Source organism: Mobula hypostoma, chromosome 4 (genome assembly GCF_963921235.1).
Source record: "Mobula hypostoma chromosome 4, sMobHyp1.1, whole genome shotgun sequence".
Lineage (NCBI taxonomy): Eukaryota > Metazoa > Chordata > Chondrichthyes > Myliobatiformes > Myliobatidae > Mobula > Mobula hypostoma.
Window position 1 is genome coordinate 20,066,552 of NC_086100.1, and position 21,321 is coordinate 20,087,872.

Below are 21,321 nucleotides of genomic sequence, written 5' to 3' on the forward strand. Positions count from 1 at the left end.
ATGCCCAGCTTCAGCCTTTGATTTGGGTTAAGTGATACGATGCATTACTAATTGCTGAATGTCAGTTATTGACAAAACTAAGTTATGTCATACAGAAAGTGAAAATGCTGGTAATAACCAGCAGGGTAGGTAGCATCTGAATCTAGTCCCAGTCCATAATGGTTTGGATACAAGAAATATATAACACTGGAGACAGAGAGTGACATGCAATGGCTTGTAAAAAAAAACTGGTGACAAGGATAAAGTTCTCCTAGCTTTATGTAATTAATCCAAACGAAGGTTTTAGTCTTAGCCAGGGTAGCTGAAGGATTTGGATGCCAAAATGTTGGAATTCAATTTAAAGAGACCTGGGCTGAACATATATGAACTCTAGTGCTTGGCTTCAACTAGATTGATGATCTTAACAAGCCTTCTAATTAAAATATTCAGTTTAAATTAAATGGATGCTGCCTGGCTTGCTGAGTTCCTCCAGCATTTTGTATGTGTTGCTTGGATTTCCAGCATCTGCAGATTTTCTTCTTGTAGGAGTTCAAATTAGTGAGTACTTTTCCTATTTCATGTTATTGTCAAACACTTCATTCCGGAAAAAAAATTACATCCATGTTATGTACTGCTGTCCACTTAAAGACAATTTTAGAAACAAATACAAAGGTTACTGACCCAGAACATCAGCACTGCTTCTCTCTCTCTCCCCACAGAAGCTGACTGATTTGCTGTGTGTTTCCAGCATTTGTTGTATTGTTATAGATTAAGGATCAACTTTATTCGCCATAGATTACATTTTTACATATATTAGGAAATTACTGTGGAGTGTTGGCATTATATGCAACAAAAAAGTGACAACATCCAACAATTATACAGAATAAAGAATTACTCGTATATGAAATACAAGAAATTCTGCAGATGCTGGAAATCCAAAGCAACACACACACAAACTACTGGAGGAACTCAGCAGGTTAGACAGCATCTATGGAAATTAATAAAATGTCAACGTTTCAGGCCGAAACCCATCATCAGGACTGAAAAGGAAGGGAAAAAAGCCAGAATAAAAGGGGAGGGGACAGAGCATGGCTAGAAGGTGATAGGTGAAGCCAGGTGGGCAGGAAAAGTAAAAGGGCCGGAGAGAAAGAAATGTGATAGGAGTGAAAAATGGACCACAGGAGAAAGGGAAGAACAGGAGACCCAGGGGGCAGTGATAGGCAGCTGAGAAGAGGCAAGAGGCCAGAGTAGAGAACAGAAGATGAGGGGAGGGGAAGGGCTTTTTTTTTAAAAAAACCAGAAGGAGAAATCAATAGAAACACAAGGAAATCTGCAGATGCTGGAAATTCAAGCAACACACACACAAAATGCTAGTGGAACGCAGCAGGCCAGACAGCATCCATAGGAAGAAGCATAGTCGATCCACAGGGTCTCGGCCCGAAACGTCGACTGTGCTTCTTCCTATGGAGAAATCAATATTCATGCCATCAGTTTGGAGACTATGATACAGAATACAAGGTGTTGCTTTATAAAAATAAAATTAGAAGTACATATATGAAATAAAATGTGCATAAATACCAGCATGTATTTACAACACAAGCAGCATTATAAAAAGTGGTTTTAAAGTGTTTGCAGTGCAGTGTGCTGACTGAGGTAATAGATAGAGTGGATGGTCTGTCTTGTGCTACTGCCTAGAAATGTGTAGGTCCTACACTGTCTGTTGTGGGACAATTACAAAAACATACAATTCGAAGATCGCTGGTGTCTCTAAGCTCTGGGACGTGTTCATTAGCCAGGGAATAAAAAGTAAGAAAGGGAGGGAAAATGTAGAGAAAAAAGACGTACAAGTTAAAAAAGAACCGACTAGATAAAAGGAAAGACATTGCTCCCATTGTATTTATATTCTTCTAATTTTAAATACTTGATCACTAACTAAGCATTTATACAACTAGATTGCCAATTGCACATCCCCTTATTTGGAGAAGGTAGTTCAATATAATCAGAAAGGATCTTGTCTACTTTCTTAATATAGTTAAAGAGACAGTTTGATTCAAAATGTTATTTATAGTTAGTCCTCTGTTTACTCAGGTACTTCCAGCCTCTCCATCATCAGCTCAATTGTGCCTGTGAGACCCTGTCATAAGGCTTTAATAAGAGGCCTTAGTGCAAGCGTGCCCACTATGCAACTGAACCAACAAGTGAAGTGCACTTATGATCCAGCTCATTTCGGAACTGCAAGGAGCCTCCTCAAATGTTAACACTTGGTACATCCAGGTTTTAAGTTAGCTGCATGTTATTATTATCAGTTAGCTTCATAATTAAAAGTCAGGAACTGAAACTGTATATGGGGACATTAATCAACTATGTGTACCAGGGGAATGGGCAGAGAACGCTGCTCTCTCCAACAAGATGCGATTGGCCGCTCAGATTAAAGGGGCAACACGACGGCTGGCTCTCGATCCCGGCCAAAAGCGATTCGACCAACTCAAGCTTGCGGCTCAGGGACAATTTAAGCTTTACATATTGCCAATACTTTGGTTTGAACCATTTGCAGTTAAGCAAAACCTATTGCAATGTTAAGCAACTCCAAAGTCACGTTCTCTACCATCCAGGCGGGAAGCAGCTGATGACGGACCGCAGTCAATAATGAGCCTACAGCAGAATGCAACAAGCAAGGCGACTTCTTCATGGCCAGAATCCTTAAACTCACTCTTTAGGACACCACTTCTACAGATGCACAGTGGGGACTATCCCAACTGGCTGCATCACGGCCCAGTATAGAAACCCCAATGGCCAAGAATAGAAAGGCTACAGAAAGTGGTGGATACAGCCTAGTCCATCACAGGCAAAGCCCCCCACCCCCTACCTCCCCACCAACCAATGAGCACATTTACATGGAGCGCTGCCACAAGAAAGCAGCATCCATCAAGGACGCCCACCATCCAAGCCACGGTCACTTCTTGCTAATACAAAGTACAAAAATATAGAGGACACAGTACAAAGAAATGCCATGGAACCCGTTCAAAGATAATATCAAAAACCCAATGTGCAAAAAAAAGGAACAAATCGTGTAACTGGCAAAAAACAAAAGCGAGTAACACACAGACTATTAAGCATTACCGCAGAATTCTTAAAACATTCCAGGAATGTTCAGTTGAATTTAGCGCTGTGTTGGTCAGTGATTGCAGACCCCACAGCCAATCCACCCGTACCAAAATCACACAAGAGCAATTAAGAAAAGAGGAGCAAGTAGAAACCAGAAACACATAACATGAACTGCAGAGTCCAATTCACAAACTAAGTCAATTAAACCTTGCCCAGGACTCAAGACCCTTGCACCTTCCTCTGGCAGCAGAGGGGGAGACCGGTCAAATGCAGACAGATGGCTCTGAACACCCACTCGTCTTCTGCTCTCACCTTCGTTGATTTCAATCTTCTTCGACGCTTTATTTGGTGAGTTAGTTGAAAATTGTAGCCAATCATGGGTTTGTACGTCGCCATTAGGTTGCACTCTCCATTCTGAACCACGCCAAATTCCCAACCGTTGGGGAGGAGGTAGAGGAGCTTTAGGGTCAGGGACAGTTATTCCCCAACAGCCATTCGGCTTCTGAACTGTCCCAATTAATGGCATCTGCTTTGTATGTTAATGTGTATATAGATATACATTCATGCATACATACACACACATGTATACACAGTGGATTCTGGTTAATAAGGAACACTAGGGCCAGTACATTTTGGCCCAATTAAGAGGATGCCCCAATTTGCTGAAGCTTCATGGTTAACAAGGTATAAAAAAGACAAGCTACAAGTTAACTGAGTAACAAATTATGTATTTAAATGAAATCCAGAACAGATTAGAACACTACTAATACTACAGCAGTACAAAACTATGTATTAGTTCCTAGTAGTTATCGATGGAGGAATTCATCCAATGTATGCTGCTGTGTATGGTGTGTTTAGGGAGGGGTAGCACCTCTGCTGAAGGGGCATGTATGTGTCTATTCTGGGCAGTTTACTCAACTTTTATCCCCACTGGACACCCAGCTCCTACCTGTGCCTTCAAGGGCGAGATATGACAGCCTCCACACCTGGATACACTGCTTCAACATTTGAGGTAAACCAGGTGAGGGTAGCAGGCAGGCTTCATAACCCAGAGAAATAGGGCCATGCTTGCCCTAGCATGTAAAGTCAGCTCCAGCAGGCTGGGCGGATGAGATCAACAGTGAGATCCAATGGCCAAGGAAGCGGTTCTGCAATGCTTGGTGGAGAGCAAAGGGCAAGATAAGGCACAAAAAAGTCATGGTCACCCACTGTAACCAAGGAAGACCCGGCTTTATGACAACCACTCATACCACTGGATCTGGACTTCCAAGGTTGAAAGAGTGGAACTGTTCCAGTGCAAAAGTTTTTCCACTCCTAAAACTCTCCCGCAGAAGTTTCACTGTCTTCGCCAGATACGATGAACAAAAATGCTACTGTGTTCTTTTCCTTGACTGCACATGAACAAATTTAGTGCAGATAGTACTGCCTTCAATCAATGCCTTTGATGATTGCATCCTCAAAATCTTCATTTTCACTGTAACATTCAAGATGATTGCTGATACCTTCAAATTCTTCATAGTTCCTAACTCACTGAAGTAGTGAAATAGTTCCATTTTCACTCCTGCTATTTCTGGCATTTTCAACCCTGAATGCTTGAAACTGCAGTGAGCAAAAAGATTCTAAATTGCCTTTCTGCTTAGCTCTCACCAAATATCAGTGATAAAAATGAAAATCACCGCTTTTTGAACACAAACACATGCAACTGACCCTATTCATGAACTGCTCGCTGTAAGAATGGTGCGGTCTCTAATGGCCACGCAAGTTCGTATGGCTGACACTAGTTAGGCAACAGTACATTTTATATACATGCTCTTTTTCTTTGCAGAATTTGTCCTCTTTTGCATATTGGTTGTTTGTCAGTCTTTGTGTATGTACTTTTTTTTTATAAATTCTATTGCACTTCTTTATTTTACTGTAAATGCCTGCAAGAGAGTGCATCCCAAGATGGTATATGCTGACATGGTATATGTATATGACATATATGTACTTTGCAATAAAGTTACTGTGACTTTTACAGGGACTGCAATAGTTACAAGCTGCCCATTGCTACCTTAAGAGAGCAACAAAAATTAGGCAACGAATGCTTGCTGGTCTTGCAGGGTTGCAGTGGTCCTAGACTGAAATACTATTCCCCAGAAACTCCTTTTTACTCTCTATCTGTATCAAATCAGTGCAGAATGTCAATCTAATACTATTCTTATAGGTCCTAGAAAGACAGCATGTTCTCATGCCAAATTCCAGAAAAGCATGGCTAGGCTTTCTTATGTAACGTTACACTATGTCAGTTCCAGTGTGTGCTATTGTGCAAAACTACTGCCAGGTCATACATTTACAGGAGCAGCTTTGTGGTTGTGGACGTGAGAACCAGCATTTAGAACAGGGAGGTCCCAACTTTTTTTATGCCATGTACCCCTACCATTAACTGAGGGGTCCACAGACCCCAGGTTGGGAACTCCTGCTTTAAAGGATCATATGCAGAATATAAAATGTACTCTTCCAGTTGCTGGAGAGTGCTGCAGCATAAATGGGCAAATACAAGCAGATGGCTTCCAAGGTCTCGGAGTTACTATATGGTTTGGTTAAGAACAATGCACACTTTGTGCATAGGGGTGGGGGGGGGCTATGGAGACTCTCAGGACAGCCAGCCACATATTTCTGGCCAAAAGCTGCTGGGGAGGATGAACACAAGAAGTAATACATGTGCAGTTTCTGAATGCCTGCCCTTGGGGAATGTTTGCAAAGTACCAGATTCCAATCTCTGCTCTCACTTTTCCTATTGGTTGAAGATAAAGTTTTCTCACTGTGCAAGGGAGGATACATCCTCCTAATACAGTAGTGAGCAGCGGGTTGCAAGACTATAGATTAGTCAACAATGTCTGGAAGAATTCCGAATCTTGGAGGCTGCAAATGACAGGTAAAGCAATACAGGCATATGTATGAACCTATATATGGGACTGCAAGAGGTCACTGATTTCATAGAGTCATAGTGACTGCAGCCCAGAAACAGCCAATTGAGTCCATGCCAAACTGGTCTTCTGTCTCGTCCTATCTACCTGCCTTCCATACCCATCTAAACTTCTCTAAAATGTTACAATTGAACCTGCATTCACCACTTCTGCCAGCAGCTCTTTCCACCACGCCACCCTGTGAAGAAATTCTCCCTCAAGTTCTCCTTTCGCCCTAAGCCTATGACCTCTAATTCTAGTCTTACCCAACCTAAGGGGAAAAAGCCTGCATACATTCACCCTATCTATACCCATTATAAATTTGTATATCTCAGTAAAATACACCCCCCCCCCCACCCATTCTCCTGTGCTCCAGGAGATAAAGTCCTAACCTATTCAACCTTTCCCTACAACTCAGGTCCTGAAGTCCAGGTAACATCCTTGTAAATTTTGCTTCATCTTGCAGGGAAGACTGTTTTGATGAAGCTTAGCCTGTATAAGCATTGTCCCATTGAGAAGACCTTGTAAACTCTGGGTGGATAAGGTCTTGGGCACATGATTCGTCAATGCTTCTTCCTGCATGGCCCCCGATACTGCTGGAGCTGTCTCCATCTCCACATCCAGCAGGCAAGTGTTGGGTGCAGTCCAGTCTCCTTTAGAAGGTCAGTTTTATCACAGAGAAAACGTGGTTGAAGATGATCAGCCTTGCGTGTAGCCATTATGCAGAGTCAGCAATCAGCATTCTGCAGCTGCCTGGCAAAGAATGCTGTTTGACAGCCGATGTACTCAAAAGCAGTTTCTGGTGAAACTGGGTTAATAACACCAGTGAGGTTGAAAATCATGCTGAAGGCAAGCACTGGGTGGACACAATTATTTAATTAATATGGCGAAGAGGGAGGAGGAGCTTGATGCCAGAACAAATGTTTCCAGCACTCATGGATTCAGGGACTGAATTTCCCAACAGACACTGGAAGGGACAGAAATGGTTTTCTCGACTTCCCAGGTTGTTTTTAAAAATCAACGCATCACTGTAGCTTTTCACAATGCAAACAGGAATTTCTTACATTTGCTTTGAATTAGTTTCACACTGCTTCCTTAACGTTTGCCTTCAGCAACTCCACTCTTGAATTACAGCACACATTTCAAATGGTTTGAGTCCGGAAACGTGTTTGCCAATGAGATAGAACTGTGTAAGCAACACTGGCTGCATCTTCAAGCCGGGCTCTCCAAAAGATAATAAAACTTACCATCAAAGCTGCCTGTCTCTGTGGAAAACCGTAGAAGTTCATTGTAGGTTTCAATGGAAGGGCGATAGACGAACACTCCCGTATTGAAGCAATCTGGCCATCCTGGATCTGGCGCTGCGGACAATTCCTCCCTCTCAAAGAGTTCGTCAATGTTGCATAATGCCTGTTACAAGATAACGAAGCACGTGGTTATACCCAATACTTGTAGCCCATTTGATTAGAAAGAAAAAATAAAATTACTTGTAGGTCCATGGATACAGATGGGGAGTGGGTTTAATTGGCAATATCATTTAAAAAAGGATGTTATTATCAGACAATCACTCTATGCATGAGCACTACAGCACAGAAAAGGCCTTTTGACCCATTTAGTTTGTACTGAAATGTTATTCTGATGAGTCCCATTGACCTGTACCTGAACCACAGCTCTCCATACTCCTCCCATTCAAGTAGCTATCCAAATTGCTTGTAAGTGTTGCAACCTTCATCCACCACTTCCACTGGCAGCTCGTTCCACACTCTCATCACCCTCTGAATGAAGCTGTTCCCCCACAGGATCCTCTTCAATATTTCACATTCCACCCTTAACCTCTAACCCCAGCCCCCCGTGCTGTCTCACCCGACCTCAGCGGAAAAAGCCTGCTTGCATTTATCTTATCTATACCCCTCATAATTTTGTATACCTCTACCTAATGCCCCCTCAACCTTCTGCACTCCAACAGTAAAGTCATATCTATTCAACATTTTTCTATAACGCAGGTCCTCAAATGCTAGCTACATCCTTGTAAATTTCCTGGATTCCAAACCCTCCATCTTCTGACACAAGTAAAGTGTCAACAAATACATAAATGGAAAGAAGGAATTTCAGTACACAGTAAAACTCTGATAATCCGATTTGGAAATGCCAAGTAGTTTGCTCACCAGGGCCTTAGCCCTATGTTCCCTTCAGTGGAAAATGTATTACACTACTGCTCTATGTGAAGTGTTTCTGGACTATTGATTGAAGTACAGTTTCACTCCAAGGTCTGGTGCACTGGAACCGTTGGGCGCCACAGGGGACAACTGGAATCCTCGATGAGGATGGGAACATCTTATTTTAGTTTGTTTTTGTTACTGTTTCCCATCTAGTGTTGCTTTTGTAATAATGTAGGAGCTGAAATAAACTTATTTTGGTAAACAAAAAAAACGAGCATGCTGGATTATTGTACACTTTAATGTGGCCGGTAGAAATCGTTTGAAAGCCATGAGGAGGCGACTTTGTTGACAACTTGACAAGAGGTCTTGCCTCGACATTTATAGCTGCACCATCACTGTTCAGGCCTTTGGCACAAAGTCAACTAGTGACCAAAGCACTGAAGTCAACATAGAATTGGCATTATGCTTCTGTTCCCCTAATAGAATCATTCAGAGAACCCAGAGCAATCATTTCCCTTGTTTGACCAGATCTTGATTTGATCTGTGGCAAATAAACTACACGAGAAAGAACTTGCGCTCGTCGGAGAATTACTCTGAGATCAGGCCGTAATGGTGCATAATCTAAGAGAAAAGACAGTACATTCCAGTTAATTGGGCCACTAATCGCAGCCTAAATGAGAAAATAGCTAGGATGGCCTTCACTTTATTTGGGACACTACACCACTTAACTGGGGTGGGAGACTGTTGCCAAACAGTTTCTAACTAACACAGTTGTGTCAACTTGCATGGCTGTAAGACACAACACTATGGTTGAAGTTTTAAAAATATTGTCACTTGGGTGACTTTCTGTTCAAAAAGCAGTGATTTTTGTCACTGATAGTTGGTGAGAAATAAGCATTAAGACAATTCAGAACTGTCTTGCTCACTGCAGTTTCAAGTATTCAGGTTTGGAGATTCCAGAAACAGCCGGGAGTGAAAATGAAACAATTTCACTCCTTCAACAATGTAGAAACAATTTTGAAGTATTGAAAATGATCTTGAATGTTACAATGAAAATGAAGATTTGGAGGTTGAAATTTTTGACAGCATTGTATGAGGCAGTCTATCATCTGCACAAGGTGTCTGTGATGACTTTGCACAAAAGAATGCGACACAGATGAATTCCTTCCTCGAAAGTATCAGGAACTAACACAGTTTTATAATACTGAAGTAGTTTTCTAATATTTGAAGATGCTCTGTATTTCAATTCCCCCACATCCAGGTCCTGCTCTCGTCTTGCTGCTGCCATCGGGAAGATGGTACAGGAGCCTCAGGAACAATTATTACCCCTCAACCACCAGGCTCTTGAACCAGAGGGGATAACTCCATTTGCCCCATCACTGAACTGTTCCCACAACCCATGGACTTACTTTCTAAGACTCTTCATCTCATGTTCTCAATATTTATTGCTTACTTACTTATTATTATTTCTTTCTTTTCCTTTCTTTTTGCATTTACAGTTTGTCGTCTTTTTGCACACTGGTTGTCCACTCTGTTGGTGCAGTCTTTCATTGATTCTATTACAGTTAGTGGATTTATTGTGTCCACAAGAAAATTAATCTCAAGGTTGCTAATAAATTTACTTTGAAGTTGAACTTTGAAACACACAATTTGTTTGTCAAGTTTGTCTTCTTTTACACCTTTTTAACTATTTCTATAAAACTTCAGCTAATTGGGGCCTCCACTTAATTGAGCCAAAATGTACAGGTCCCGATGTGCCCCAATTAACCAGAATCCATTGTATTTCCAAAACTATCCCGAGAAAAATTCACTTATTTTTTCTGGATCAAAAATGGATTTGAGACAAGAACGCTGAGACTCTCTACTTACCTGGATAAGCGCAACTCCAACAACTCAAGAAAAAAGCAACCAACTTGCTTGGTTAACACCTATCTTAACCCTATTTATAGACCATGAACATTTGCCTCCTTTACAACCAGTGTACAGTGCAAACCACCTACAAAGTATGCCTACTCAGAGGACACTTCCCAGTTCTGTAGCATCCACCTCCAAGAAAATCAAAGCACTTAAACAAACTTGCAAGCTCCTCTCCAAGTCACACACCATCTGACTTGGAAAGATATAGTCAATATTGCTGGATCTAAAACCAGCAAACTTCTTGCCAAAAGAAGAGCATGAGTGACTTTACTAGAAAGACTGTAGCATAGTGATGGCAAACTATCATCTCCTCAAGGGCAATTAGGGATGGCAAGTAAATGCTGGACTTGACCGTGGGAGGGGGATGATAGAAAGATGGAGGGAGGGCTATGTAGGAAGGAAGGGTTAGATTAATCTTACAGTAAGTTTAAAGATCAGCACATCATTGTGGGCCAGAGGGCCTATACTGTGGGTTCACTCCTAGAACTAAATACAAAGAGAAGGTCTCATATCTATAAAATCTGTTGGTGTTGGACAAGTGGGCCAAGGAACTTTTGACTGGTCCCAACATTGACTGGTAAACAGTGGAGTGGGAAACCCATTCTAGACCTCTGGGACCTCTGGTCAACCAGAGCTACAAGGTGGCCATACTCCATTACATAGTTGATCAGCCAGCTTGTCTCCAGGGGTGATGTTGATGGTTTCCCATTGCCCTGTCTTTGCTAAAACCAGATGTGCAGGAAGCAGTAGGTTGAAAGGGATCCCAATCTCTTTTCAAAAGTTCAAACATAATCATTTTTCAAGATTATAGATTCAAACAGTTGTATTTCCACTCAAGATTTCAAATTCTCGACTCTCAAAAGAAAAGGCAGAAAGGGCAAATGTAATCCAATAGAGTTTTATTCTGATGTTATGTTTCATACAGTATTGGACACAATACTACAAATCAGGTTCTGAATTAGTAACGTATTCAAGATGTCAGTTTAAAAAGGTGGGGTCGGGCAAGAGGAAAGATGGTGATAATTAAAGCCAGGTGGGCAGGGGAGGGAGATTGGAATTAAAATGGTTGGTCACCAGGAAATTCTGCTATTTGTGGATGGAATGGAGGTGCTCAACAAAGTGGTCCCCCAATTCACATCGGGTCTGGCCAATGTGGAGGAGGCCGGATGCAGAGCACCAGATACAGTAGACGAACCCAACAGATTTGCGGCTGAAGTGTTACCTCGCCAGGAAGGACTATTTGGGGCTCTGAATGGTGGTGAGGGAGGAAGTGAATGGGTAAGTGTAGCATTTCTGTCGCTTGCAGGGCCAGGAGGGAGATTTTTGGGGAGAGACGAATGGATGAGGGAATTACAGAGGGAGCGATCCCTGTGGGGAATGGAGAGTAGGCAGGAGGTAATGGTGTGTTCCCATTGGAGAAAGTGGTAGTTGACAAGAATGGTGTGTTGGATGCAGAGGCTCATGGGGTGGTAGGTGAGGACAAGAGGAACTCGATCCCAGTTAAGGCGGCACGAAAATGGGATGAGTGTGGATATCCGGGAAATGGAGGAGATGTGGGAGAGGGCAACATCAATGGTGGAGGAAGGGAAATCCTGTTCATTAAAGGAGGAAGACATCTCTGATGTACTGGAAAGAAAAGCCTCATCCTGGAAGCAGATGTGGCAGACAAAGGAACTCAGAAAAGGGAATAGCATTTTTACAGGAGACAGATGAGAAAGGTTTAGTCAACATAACCATGGGTATCAGGAGGTTTGTAAAAGATATCGGTAGACAGTTTGTCTCCAGAGATGGAGACAGGGAAGAGGGGTGTCAGAAATGGACCAACTGAATTTAAGGGGAGGGTGGAAGTTGGAGGGAAAGCTAATGAAATTGACAGGCTCAGCATAGGTGCATGAAGCAGCACCAATGCAATCATCAATAAAGTACAGAAATTGTTGGGGAGCGTTACCAGACCCGGCTTGGAACATGGACTGTTTGATGAAGCCAACAAAAAGGTGGGGATAACTAGTGCCCATGCAGGTATCCATGGCGACCCTCTGAGTTTGGATAAGGTGGGAAGAGCCAAAGAAGAAATTGTTTCAGGTGAGAACCAGTTCCACCTGATAGAGGAGGGTGGTGGTGGAGAGGAACTGGTCAGGTCTTTTATTGAGAAAGACGCGGAGAGCTTTAAAGCCTTTTTGATGGGGGATAGACGTGTATAGGGACATCCATGGTGAAAATGAGGCAGTCAGGACCGGGGAGCTGTGAGCTGTTGAGGAGAGTGAGAGCGTACGAGGTGGTGCAGATGTAGGCAGGGAGGGACAGACCAAACGGGGATAGAATGGAGTCAAACTATATGAACACAAATTCAGCGGGACAGGAGCAGGCAGAGACAATGTGCCTACCCCAACAGTCCGGTATGTGGATCTTGGGTAAGAGGTTAAAACGAGTAGTACAGGGTAAGAGAATTGAGGGTTTGGTGCAGTGGATGGGAGATCTCGAGCTGAAAAAGTTATCGATGGTGCGGAAGAGAGTGGCTTGATGAGGTTAGTGATGGTGCGGGATGGCTTGATATTCGAGAGTGGGGTCCTTTTCAAGGGGCAAGTAAGAGGTGCCTGAGAGTTGCCATCTGGTCTTGGCAAGGTAGAGGTCAGTCCAACACTCTACAACCGCACCCCTTTTGTCTGCAAGTTTGATAGTGAGGTTAGGACTGGTGCAGAGAGAGTGGAGAACAGTACATTCAAAGGGGGTAAGGTTCAAAGGGGCGAGAAGAGTGCTGAAGTCGAGCCAGAAATTAGGCATGAAGAGATCCTGAACAGATAGCGAACCAGAATGCGGTGTCCAAGAAGAGGAGGACGGTTGGAGATAGGAGAAGGGGTCATCAGTGTGAGGTGGGGAGTACTTACCAAAGAAACGGACTCAGAGATGGAGGCAATAGAAGAAGAGCTCGCGTTGTGGTGGTGTGGAACTCACTTAAGTGGAGGCGAAGGGGGATAAAAAGGTAAGGCTCTTGCCGAGGACAGAGCATCCCACCTCAGAGAGGGGAAGGAAGAAGGGAATGGTTAAGACACAGCAGGAATTAGAGTTAGGAACAGAAGGAGGAGGAGAGCTGGTGGTGTCAGAGGAGGGGAGAGGGTTGGTGTCTTCAGGGAAAGTAGAGTGGGAGGAAGATGGAGGCTCTGAGAACCCAAGAGGTGACAAAGAAGCCTGAGGGACCTGGGGATAGGGAGCTGTGGTGCAGGATAGGAAGCCTAGGGTGGTATTCGTGTTATGGAGGCATCCAGGGCCATCAGAAACAGAGTTGGAAGTGGTGAGATCCACTGTCTGGAGTCACCTAATTGAGCCAACATCCAAGCAGACATTGTAGAGGCTACAGTCTGAAGACGGGTAATCTCCTGATCCTTCCTGGATGCAAGGAAGGTGAAGATTCAACAGTTGAAGATGATGATCCAGTGGAGATTGAAATGTCAGCGATGTCTATGGAAGGTGGAGGAGAGTGAGGCTGGAGCTATGGCGGAGGCTAAGACAGGGCCTGCAGTTATCTCCACATAGTGATGAGGATGGTGTGTAGGACTCAGGCAGCTAAGCAATTAATTAAATCTGGGGTCCTCAGTGGATCCAAGCTGGGAGGTCTGAAAAAGAGCTGGAGGTCATGTGGAACAAGTTCCCAGGAAGGACACTTGGTTATGATAGTGAGTTTGGGCGAACACATACGCTGAATTAGTAAACTTGTTAATGCCATCCTGAGGTGAAAACTGCTGAATCTATGGACGCTCCCAGTGTCCGACAGCAGAGCAAAATCAAGAAAGATGAAAACAACTGCCTCTCCACTGATCAATCTGCCACAGATGTATCTAGTAGGAGACAAAGCCCTCCTTCAAAAGAAGAGCCCCCCTTCACATTGTTTACATCATTCCCTTGTCGAGTGCCATGACTGCTATTCTCCTTCAAATATCGGAAGCTCAGAGCTAGCCATCAGTAACAGCAGGACTACAGCCCACCACAATTTGTAACCTCAGGGCCCAGTATGCCATCAGCAACAATCCAAAGCAAGGAGAAGCAGCCTCTGTCGGGATGGGGGGACGGGGGGTGGGGGGGACACTTCAGTTCTTCGGCAAACCAACCGTAAATGGTGGCAGATGAATTGACAGCTAACTGAAGGCAGACAGTGAGAACTTGAAGAGCCCCCACACTGACACACTCCAGCACACAAGTGCCAAAGACAAAGATGAAATTCTTTCAATCATCCTTAGCTTTTTCCTGCCGAGATCCCTGTTAGCACCGAAGCCAGTCGTCGGCCGGCTCACTCAACTCTCACTTGATACGAAGGAATGAAAGAGCCCTGGGTATGGCAGCAGGCCTCACAGCAACAAGTCTTGTGCTTCAGAACCTGGTGCACCTCTGGCCAAGTTGTTCTGGAGTGATATGCACACCAGAAGCAAGATAAATCCCATCTGGCTAAATCTATGCTCAATCAATACACAAATGTCAATGACAGTACTGCTAAATTAAAAGTCATAGAATACTATAGCATAGAAACAGGCCTCAGGGATCATCTAGTCCGTGCCACACTAGTATTCTGCCTAGTCCCATTGATCTGCACCTGGACCAAAGCCCGCCATACCTCTCCCATCACTTCCCTTAAATGTTCAAATTAAAACCACATCCATCAGTTGCTCTATCAGCTCATTCCACACTCTCACCACCCCCTGTGTGAAGAAGTTCCCTCTCAGGTTTTCCTTAAATATTTCACCTTTTCATTCTTATCCTATGACCTTTAGTTCTAGTTTCAACCAACCTCAATGCAAAAAGCCTGCTTGTATTTACCCCCCTATCAAATCTCCCCTCATTCTCCTACATTCTGGAGAATAAGGTCTTAACCCATTCAAACTTTCCCCTCTAACTCAGATCCTCAAGTCCTGGCATCATCCTTGTAAATTTTCTATACTCTTTCAAACTTACTGACAGCTTTTCTGCAGGTAGGTGACCAGCTCTGCACACTATACTCCAAATTTGGCCTCATCAACATCATATACAACCTCAAACCACTTGCTCTCCACAACCTACAGGAGTTCGGCAGATGCTGGAAATTCAAGCAACACACATCAAGGTTGCTGGTGAACGCAGCAGGCCAGGCAGCATCTCTAGGAAAAGGTACAGTCGACGTTTCAGGCCCAGACCCTTTGTCAGGACTAACTGAAGGAAGAGTGATCTCCCGCTCCCCCTCCAACTTTCAAATCTCTTACTCACTCTTCCTTCAGTTAGTCCTGACGAAGGGTCTCAGCCTGAAACGTCGACTGTACCTCTTCCTAGAGATGCTGCCTGGCCTGCTGCGTTCACCAGCAACTTTGATGTGTGTTGCTCTCCACAACCTGTTCACTGAGGAGATTATTGCAAGGGAGATTTACCAGGAGGCTGCCTGGATTAAAAGCATGTTTTATGAGGATAGATTTGTGTGCTTAGGGCTTCTCTCTTGGAGCAAAGGAGGATGGGAGGCAACTTGATAGAAGTTATTAAGGTGAAAAGAAGCATTGGTAGAATGAATAGCCAGCACCTTATCCCCATGGTAGTAATGGCTCACATGAGAGGGCACAAGTTTAAGGAGGTGGGAGGAAAGTATAGAGAAATGGCAGAAGTTTTATTTTTATTACAGTGAGTGGTGGATGCATGGAACACACTTCTGGGTTGGTGGTTGATGCAAATACATTAGGGATATTTCAGAGACACTTGGATAGGCACATGGATGAAAGAAAAATGGAAGGCTCTGCAGGAGGGAAGTGTTAGAATGATCTTGGAGTAGGTTGAAAGGTTGGCACAACATTGTGGCTGAAGGGCCTGTACTGATCCATGAAGCCCAGTTTAGATCCCCATGAGCCGGATAAACAAATCTGGCCCGATGGGGATTCTGACAGGGCTTGGTGGGCCAAAGGTCCCATTTCTGTGCCAGATGACTCTATGACCACCCAGCGGTAGGCTCAGAATGAGCATGGACAACAGCAGAATTCCAGGGGGGAGGCGAGAGTGATTGCCCATGACACGATGGCAGTGGGGAAGAAGCTGCTGTTGAACCATGAGGTGTGGTTCTTCAGGCTTCTGTACCTCCTGGCTGATGGCAGTAAGGAGGAGAGGACATGGCCTGGATGGCAGTCTCTGTAATGATGGATGTTGCCTTCCTGAGGCATCATCTCTTGCAGATGTCCTCAATGGTGGCGAGAACCGTACCCGTGGAACGCATGTAGTCCAGCACTCTCTGTAGCCTCTTGTGTATTGGAGTTTCCACACCAGGAAATAATGTAACCAGTCAGAATTCAAATATCAGATACCTCACATTCTGGAGTCTCTGAAAGTGGACCAGGGACAAAACATAGAGACTACAAAAGCATGTCAGAGGACGGGGATCCTGTGACCTGTACAGCAACAAAGGAAACAGTAGTTGGCCATTCAGTCCCACATCATTCTGATTGTCTGTTCAACACCACTTTCCTGTCCGATCCCAGAATCCCTACAATATATCAAAATGTATGGAACCCGGCTGTGACAGAAGCCACTCAATGAATCTCAGTGGAGGACGATTCCAAAGATTCAACATCCTCTGATAAAACATAGGGACAGAATTAGGCCATTTGGCCCATCATGTGTGCTTTGCCTTTCCATCGTGGCTGATTTATTATCCCTCTCAACACTATTCACGTACCTTCTCCCCATAACGTTGATGCCCTTACTAATCAAGGGCCTATCAACCTCTGCTTTAAATCTACCCAATGACCTGGCCTCCACAGCATCTTTTAAGAAATTAAGCTGCATCTGTTGGGGTGGGAGGGGAGAAATTTGGATGGTTTCAACCCAAAATGTTGATAATTCCTCTTGCATCCCCTACCCCCAACAGACGGGTGAGAATGTCTGTTACACGGGAAGGTTGGCCACGTTGGACCCCCACCCAGAGGTGCTGCTCGACCCCCACTCAGAGTTTCTCCGATAGATTGTTTGTTGCTCAGATTCATTTATTTATCACATGTACATCGAAACACAGCGAAAGGTGTCAACAACCAACACAGCCCAAGGACGCAACTCTGCTTAAATAAAGTTTTTATTATATAGAGATTGTGAACACCCCACCCCCCCCACCCACACGGTCCTTGTCTCTAAAGCCACAGGAATCATTCTTCGTGCATTCTCCCACTGAGCTCTACAAAGAACATTTCACTGAGATCTCTCATCCTTCACTCCACCAGCTCTGTAGCAAATAGAATCAACATTTTGGCAAGGAAGCCAAACCTGCAAGCCTAGGGCAGCATGATAGTGTAGTGGTTAACACAACGCTTTGCAAACCAGGTGACCCAGGTTCAAGTCCCTAATGTTGCCTGTAAGGAGTTTGTACTTTCTCCTCATGACTGCACGGGTCCTCCAGAATCTCCAGTTTCCTCCCACAATGCAAAGACATAATTGGTCATTACAAATTGCTCCATGGTTAGGCTAGGGTCAAATCAGGGCAATTGGGCAGTGAGGCTTGAAGGGTCGGAAATGCGTCTTCCATGTTATATCTCAATAAACAAATAAATTATTCCACGTGCGATCTAACTAGGCCTGAAATAAATCATATTAAGACATCTTTACCTTTGTATGCAAATCCCTTGGCAATAAAGACCAACGTAACGTTGACCTTTCTAAGGGACCTCACCTCCTGACAGCTGAAAGTGATTCCCCCGTCTTCAAATCACAAGCCTGGCGTGTCCAATTTCCTGGACAGCTGCAACCAAACAGTGCTCAAGGAGTTACTTCCAGGACAAAGCAGTCACCTGATGGGAAGGATAAACTGCATTTCAGGAGAGAGTGTCCTGTCATCGGACACCAGGAGATCAGAGGCAGATGCTCCCAGTGCACCAAGTCAATACTCCAGCTAAGCTGAGTATTAAAGCAGCTGTGTCCTGTAGCAAGTGGGTGCAATTAGAGTCATAGTGTACATAGAATATAGCACTGTACAGGCCCTTCGGCCCACAATGGTGTGCTGACCTTTTAACCTACTCTTACTTCACTCCGACACAGGCCTCCAGTTTGCTATCTTCCATGTGGCTAAGAGTTTCTTAAATGCTGATAATGAATTTGCCTCTACCTCGACAACAATATCTGTGTAATATAGCATGAAACTGGCCCTTCAGCACAACTAGTTCATGCCAACCACAGCACCCTCCCTTCTGGTCCCAGTTGCTTGTATTTGGCCCCTAAACCTCCAAGACCCTCCCTTTTCAAGTACCATCTAAATGCCTCTTAAATATTGCATTTGTACCCAAGACTCAATAGGATAAATTATGTTCCTATGTCTTATAGTTTTATGGACTTGACCACTTCCTCTGACATAGAAACATAGAACCATCGAAAACAGGTGCAGGAGTAGGCCATTCGGCCCTTCGAGCCTGCACTGCCATTCAGTATGATCGTGGCTGATCATCCAACTCAGAACCCTGTACCAGCCTTCCCCCCCATAACCCCTGATCCCTTTAGCCACAAGGGCACTGACAGCTCACTCTAGGTACTCATTACTACCTGTGTTAAGAAATTACCACTCAGGTTTCTTGTAAATCTCTCCACTCTTATCTTTCATCTCTGTCCTCTTAATTTTGAGTTCAACCCTGGAGAGATACCCATGACTGTCCACCTTATCCATACCCCTGATGATTTTATAAACCTCTGAGGTCACCCCTCGTTTTCCTGCACTTCAATGAGTAAAGGCCCAGTGTGGCCAACCTTCCCATGTAACTCACCTTCTCATGCATGCTGCATCCTTCTGAAGCTAATAAAGCTGCCGTCTCCCAGTTCCAGTGACCAGGGTTCAATCGTGAACATGGGTACTGTCTGTGTGGAGTTTACAGGTTCTACCTGAGACCATGTGGGTTTCCTCTGGGGGCTCTGGCTTCCTCCCATATCCTAAAGATGTGTGGCTGGTGGCCACTGTAAATTACCACTCGTGTGTGTAGAAGAGTGAATGAATTGAATGCTGGGAGGGGAATTGATGGAAATATGGGAATCTGTTGAGGATTACAAATGGGATTAGTGTAGGATATAGTGTATGGACTCAATAGGCACAAGTGTCTGCTCCTATACTGTACAACTCTGAAAATCAGACACAACTATGCAATCCAAAATTCAAAACACATTGATCATCAAAGTATGCATATATTATACGACCTTGAGATTCATCTCATTACAGGTAGCCGCAAAACAAGAAACCCAAAAGAACCCATTGAAAATAAAAGACCAAACACCTGGAATGCAGAGAGAGTACAAAGAAATTACACAAACTGTGCAATCAATAAAAGCAAGCAACAGCATTCAGAGCAAAAATGAGTCCATGGACATGAACCCCCGAGCAGCTGGAACAGGCCCACAGACCCAGCATCATCACAGGGCAAAGCAAATAGTTGTGGAGCTCGCAGACGTGAAGCCTGGAACAGGCCCAGAGACTCAGCCTCATCACAGGGCAAAGCAAATCGTTGTGGAGCTCGCAGACGTGAAGCCTGGAACAGGCCCAGAGACTCAGCCTCATCTAGGGTTGCCAACTGTCCCATATTAGCCAGGACATCCCATATATCGGGCTAAATTGGTTTGTCCCATATGGGACCGCCCTTGTCCTGTATTTCCCCCGCTAAGGTAAAGCATTCCTATGAAACCGTTCATAAGCCGAAGAAGCAATTACCATTAATTCATATGGGAAAAATTTTTGAGCGTTCCCAGACCCAAACAATAACCTACCGAATCATACCAAATAAAACATAAAACCTAAAATAACACTAACATATAGTAAAAGCAGGAATGATATGATAAATACACAGATCGGGAAGATTAAGCCAAAACCGATTTGTAGAAAAAAAATCGGCACGTCATGTATGTGCATGTCATGTATGTGCATGTCATGTATGCGTACATAGGTGCCAACGCAAGGCTTCATGGTCATGGTAGTTTTTTTCCAGAGTAAACACAAGTGTCCTGTACTTGACTGCTACTTTAGTCCCTTATTTGGGAGTGAGAAAGTTGGCAACCCTAGCCTCATCACAGGGCAAAGCAAATCGTTGTGGAGCTCGCAGACGTGAAGCCTGGAACAGGCCCACAGACTCAGCCTCATTGCAGCAAAGAGCAGAGCCAACGTTATGGAGTAGCGAGCAGAATCAGCTCGACCCTCGCCTCTGGTCCCAACGCCCTGCCTTTTCAATCCATTCAACACGGTTTTAAATGGTCCGCATATCAGGTCATTCCTTTCTCAAAGACTTGGGCCTGGACCCGGACATCATCCACCTTCTACCTTCTCACAACCCTCAGCTTCCCCCCATCCCCGCCTATCCTGACAAGAGATTGCCAGAAAAACTTCTACAGGAGCGGGGGAAAGCTTGCTACTGACCCACAATGAGCCGGGTAGTCAAATGGAAGCACAAAAGGCCGGAGATGATGAAACTTGAAGTTAAATCCAAGATGGCTGTAGGAACTAAGCAGTTTTTTGAAGGTAAAGGATCAGTTGATGTTTCAGGGTGGAGGCTGTGCATCAGGACTGTGTGTACAGAGGGAAGAGAGCTAGTATAAAGTAGTGAGCGAGAAGAGGAGTCAATCTCAGATGAAAGAGAACCTGAGGTGAAGGCTTGCTGTAACGATCAGGGAGACCCCTGCCCGCTCCCAGCCTCACCATTTCCTGTACCTCAACGGAGGGCAGGAAATTCTGGGGCATTTTCACATCCAGTTATGGAGTGAAACCTTCAGTGCACATCAGCAATTCTGCCCAAGATGCTCAGTGATCGTCTCCTCCAGGACAATCATAGTCCTTTGACAGTCAGGACAATTTATTCCTGAAGTGTTGCTCATCAAGCTACCACCATACAAAGACTTCTTTTGAGATGACAATTTGGATGAGAATGTAGGTGCTATGATTCGCAAGTCTCCAGGTCTAACGTTACAACCATCTTCACTGTCCACCACAAAAGCAAAGGCAGTCATCATAATGCTTTACAGTGCTAGCTATGAGATTGGAGTTTAATTCCTATTGCTATAAGGAGTTTATACATTCACCCTGTGACCGTGTGGGTTTCCTCTGAGTGTTCCACTTTCCTTTCACAATCCAAAGACGTAAAAGGTCAGCATCACACATAAAAAAGTTGCTGGTGAATGCAGCAGGCCAGGCAGCATCTCAGTCAACATTTCGGGCCGAGACCCTTCATCAGGACTAACTGAAAGACGAGCTAGTAAGAGATTTGAAA

General features: G+C 44.3%; 1 protein-coding gene across 3 annotated transcripts in view; it reads right to left on the reverse strand.

Annotated features, from left to right (window-relative positions):
* Positions 1-21,321, reverse strand: part of gyg1a (glycogenin 1a) — a 100,415-nt gene that overhangs the window by 33,001 nt on the left and 46,093 nt on the right. For all 3 annotated transcript variants that reach the window (XM_063044819.1, XM_063044818.1, XM_063044820.1), the window contains exon 4: positions 7,277-7,439. In XM_063044819.1, coding sequence (XP_062900889.1) covers positions 7,277-7,439 — 163 coding nt within the window. The remainder of the gene's footprint in view (positions 1-7,276; positions 7,440-21,321) is intronic.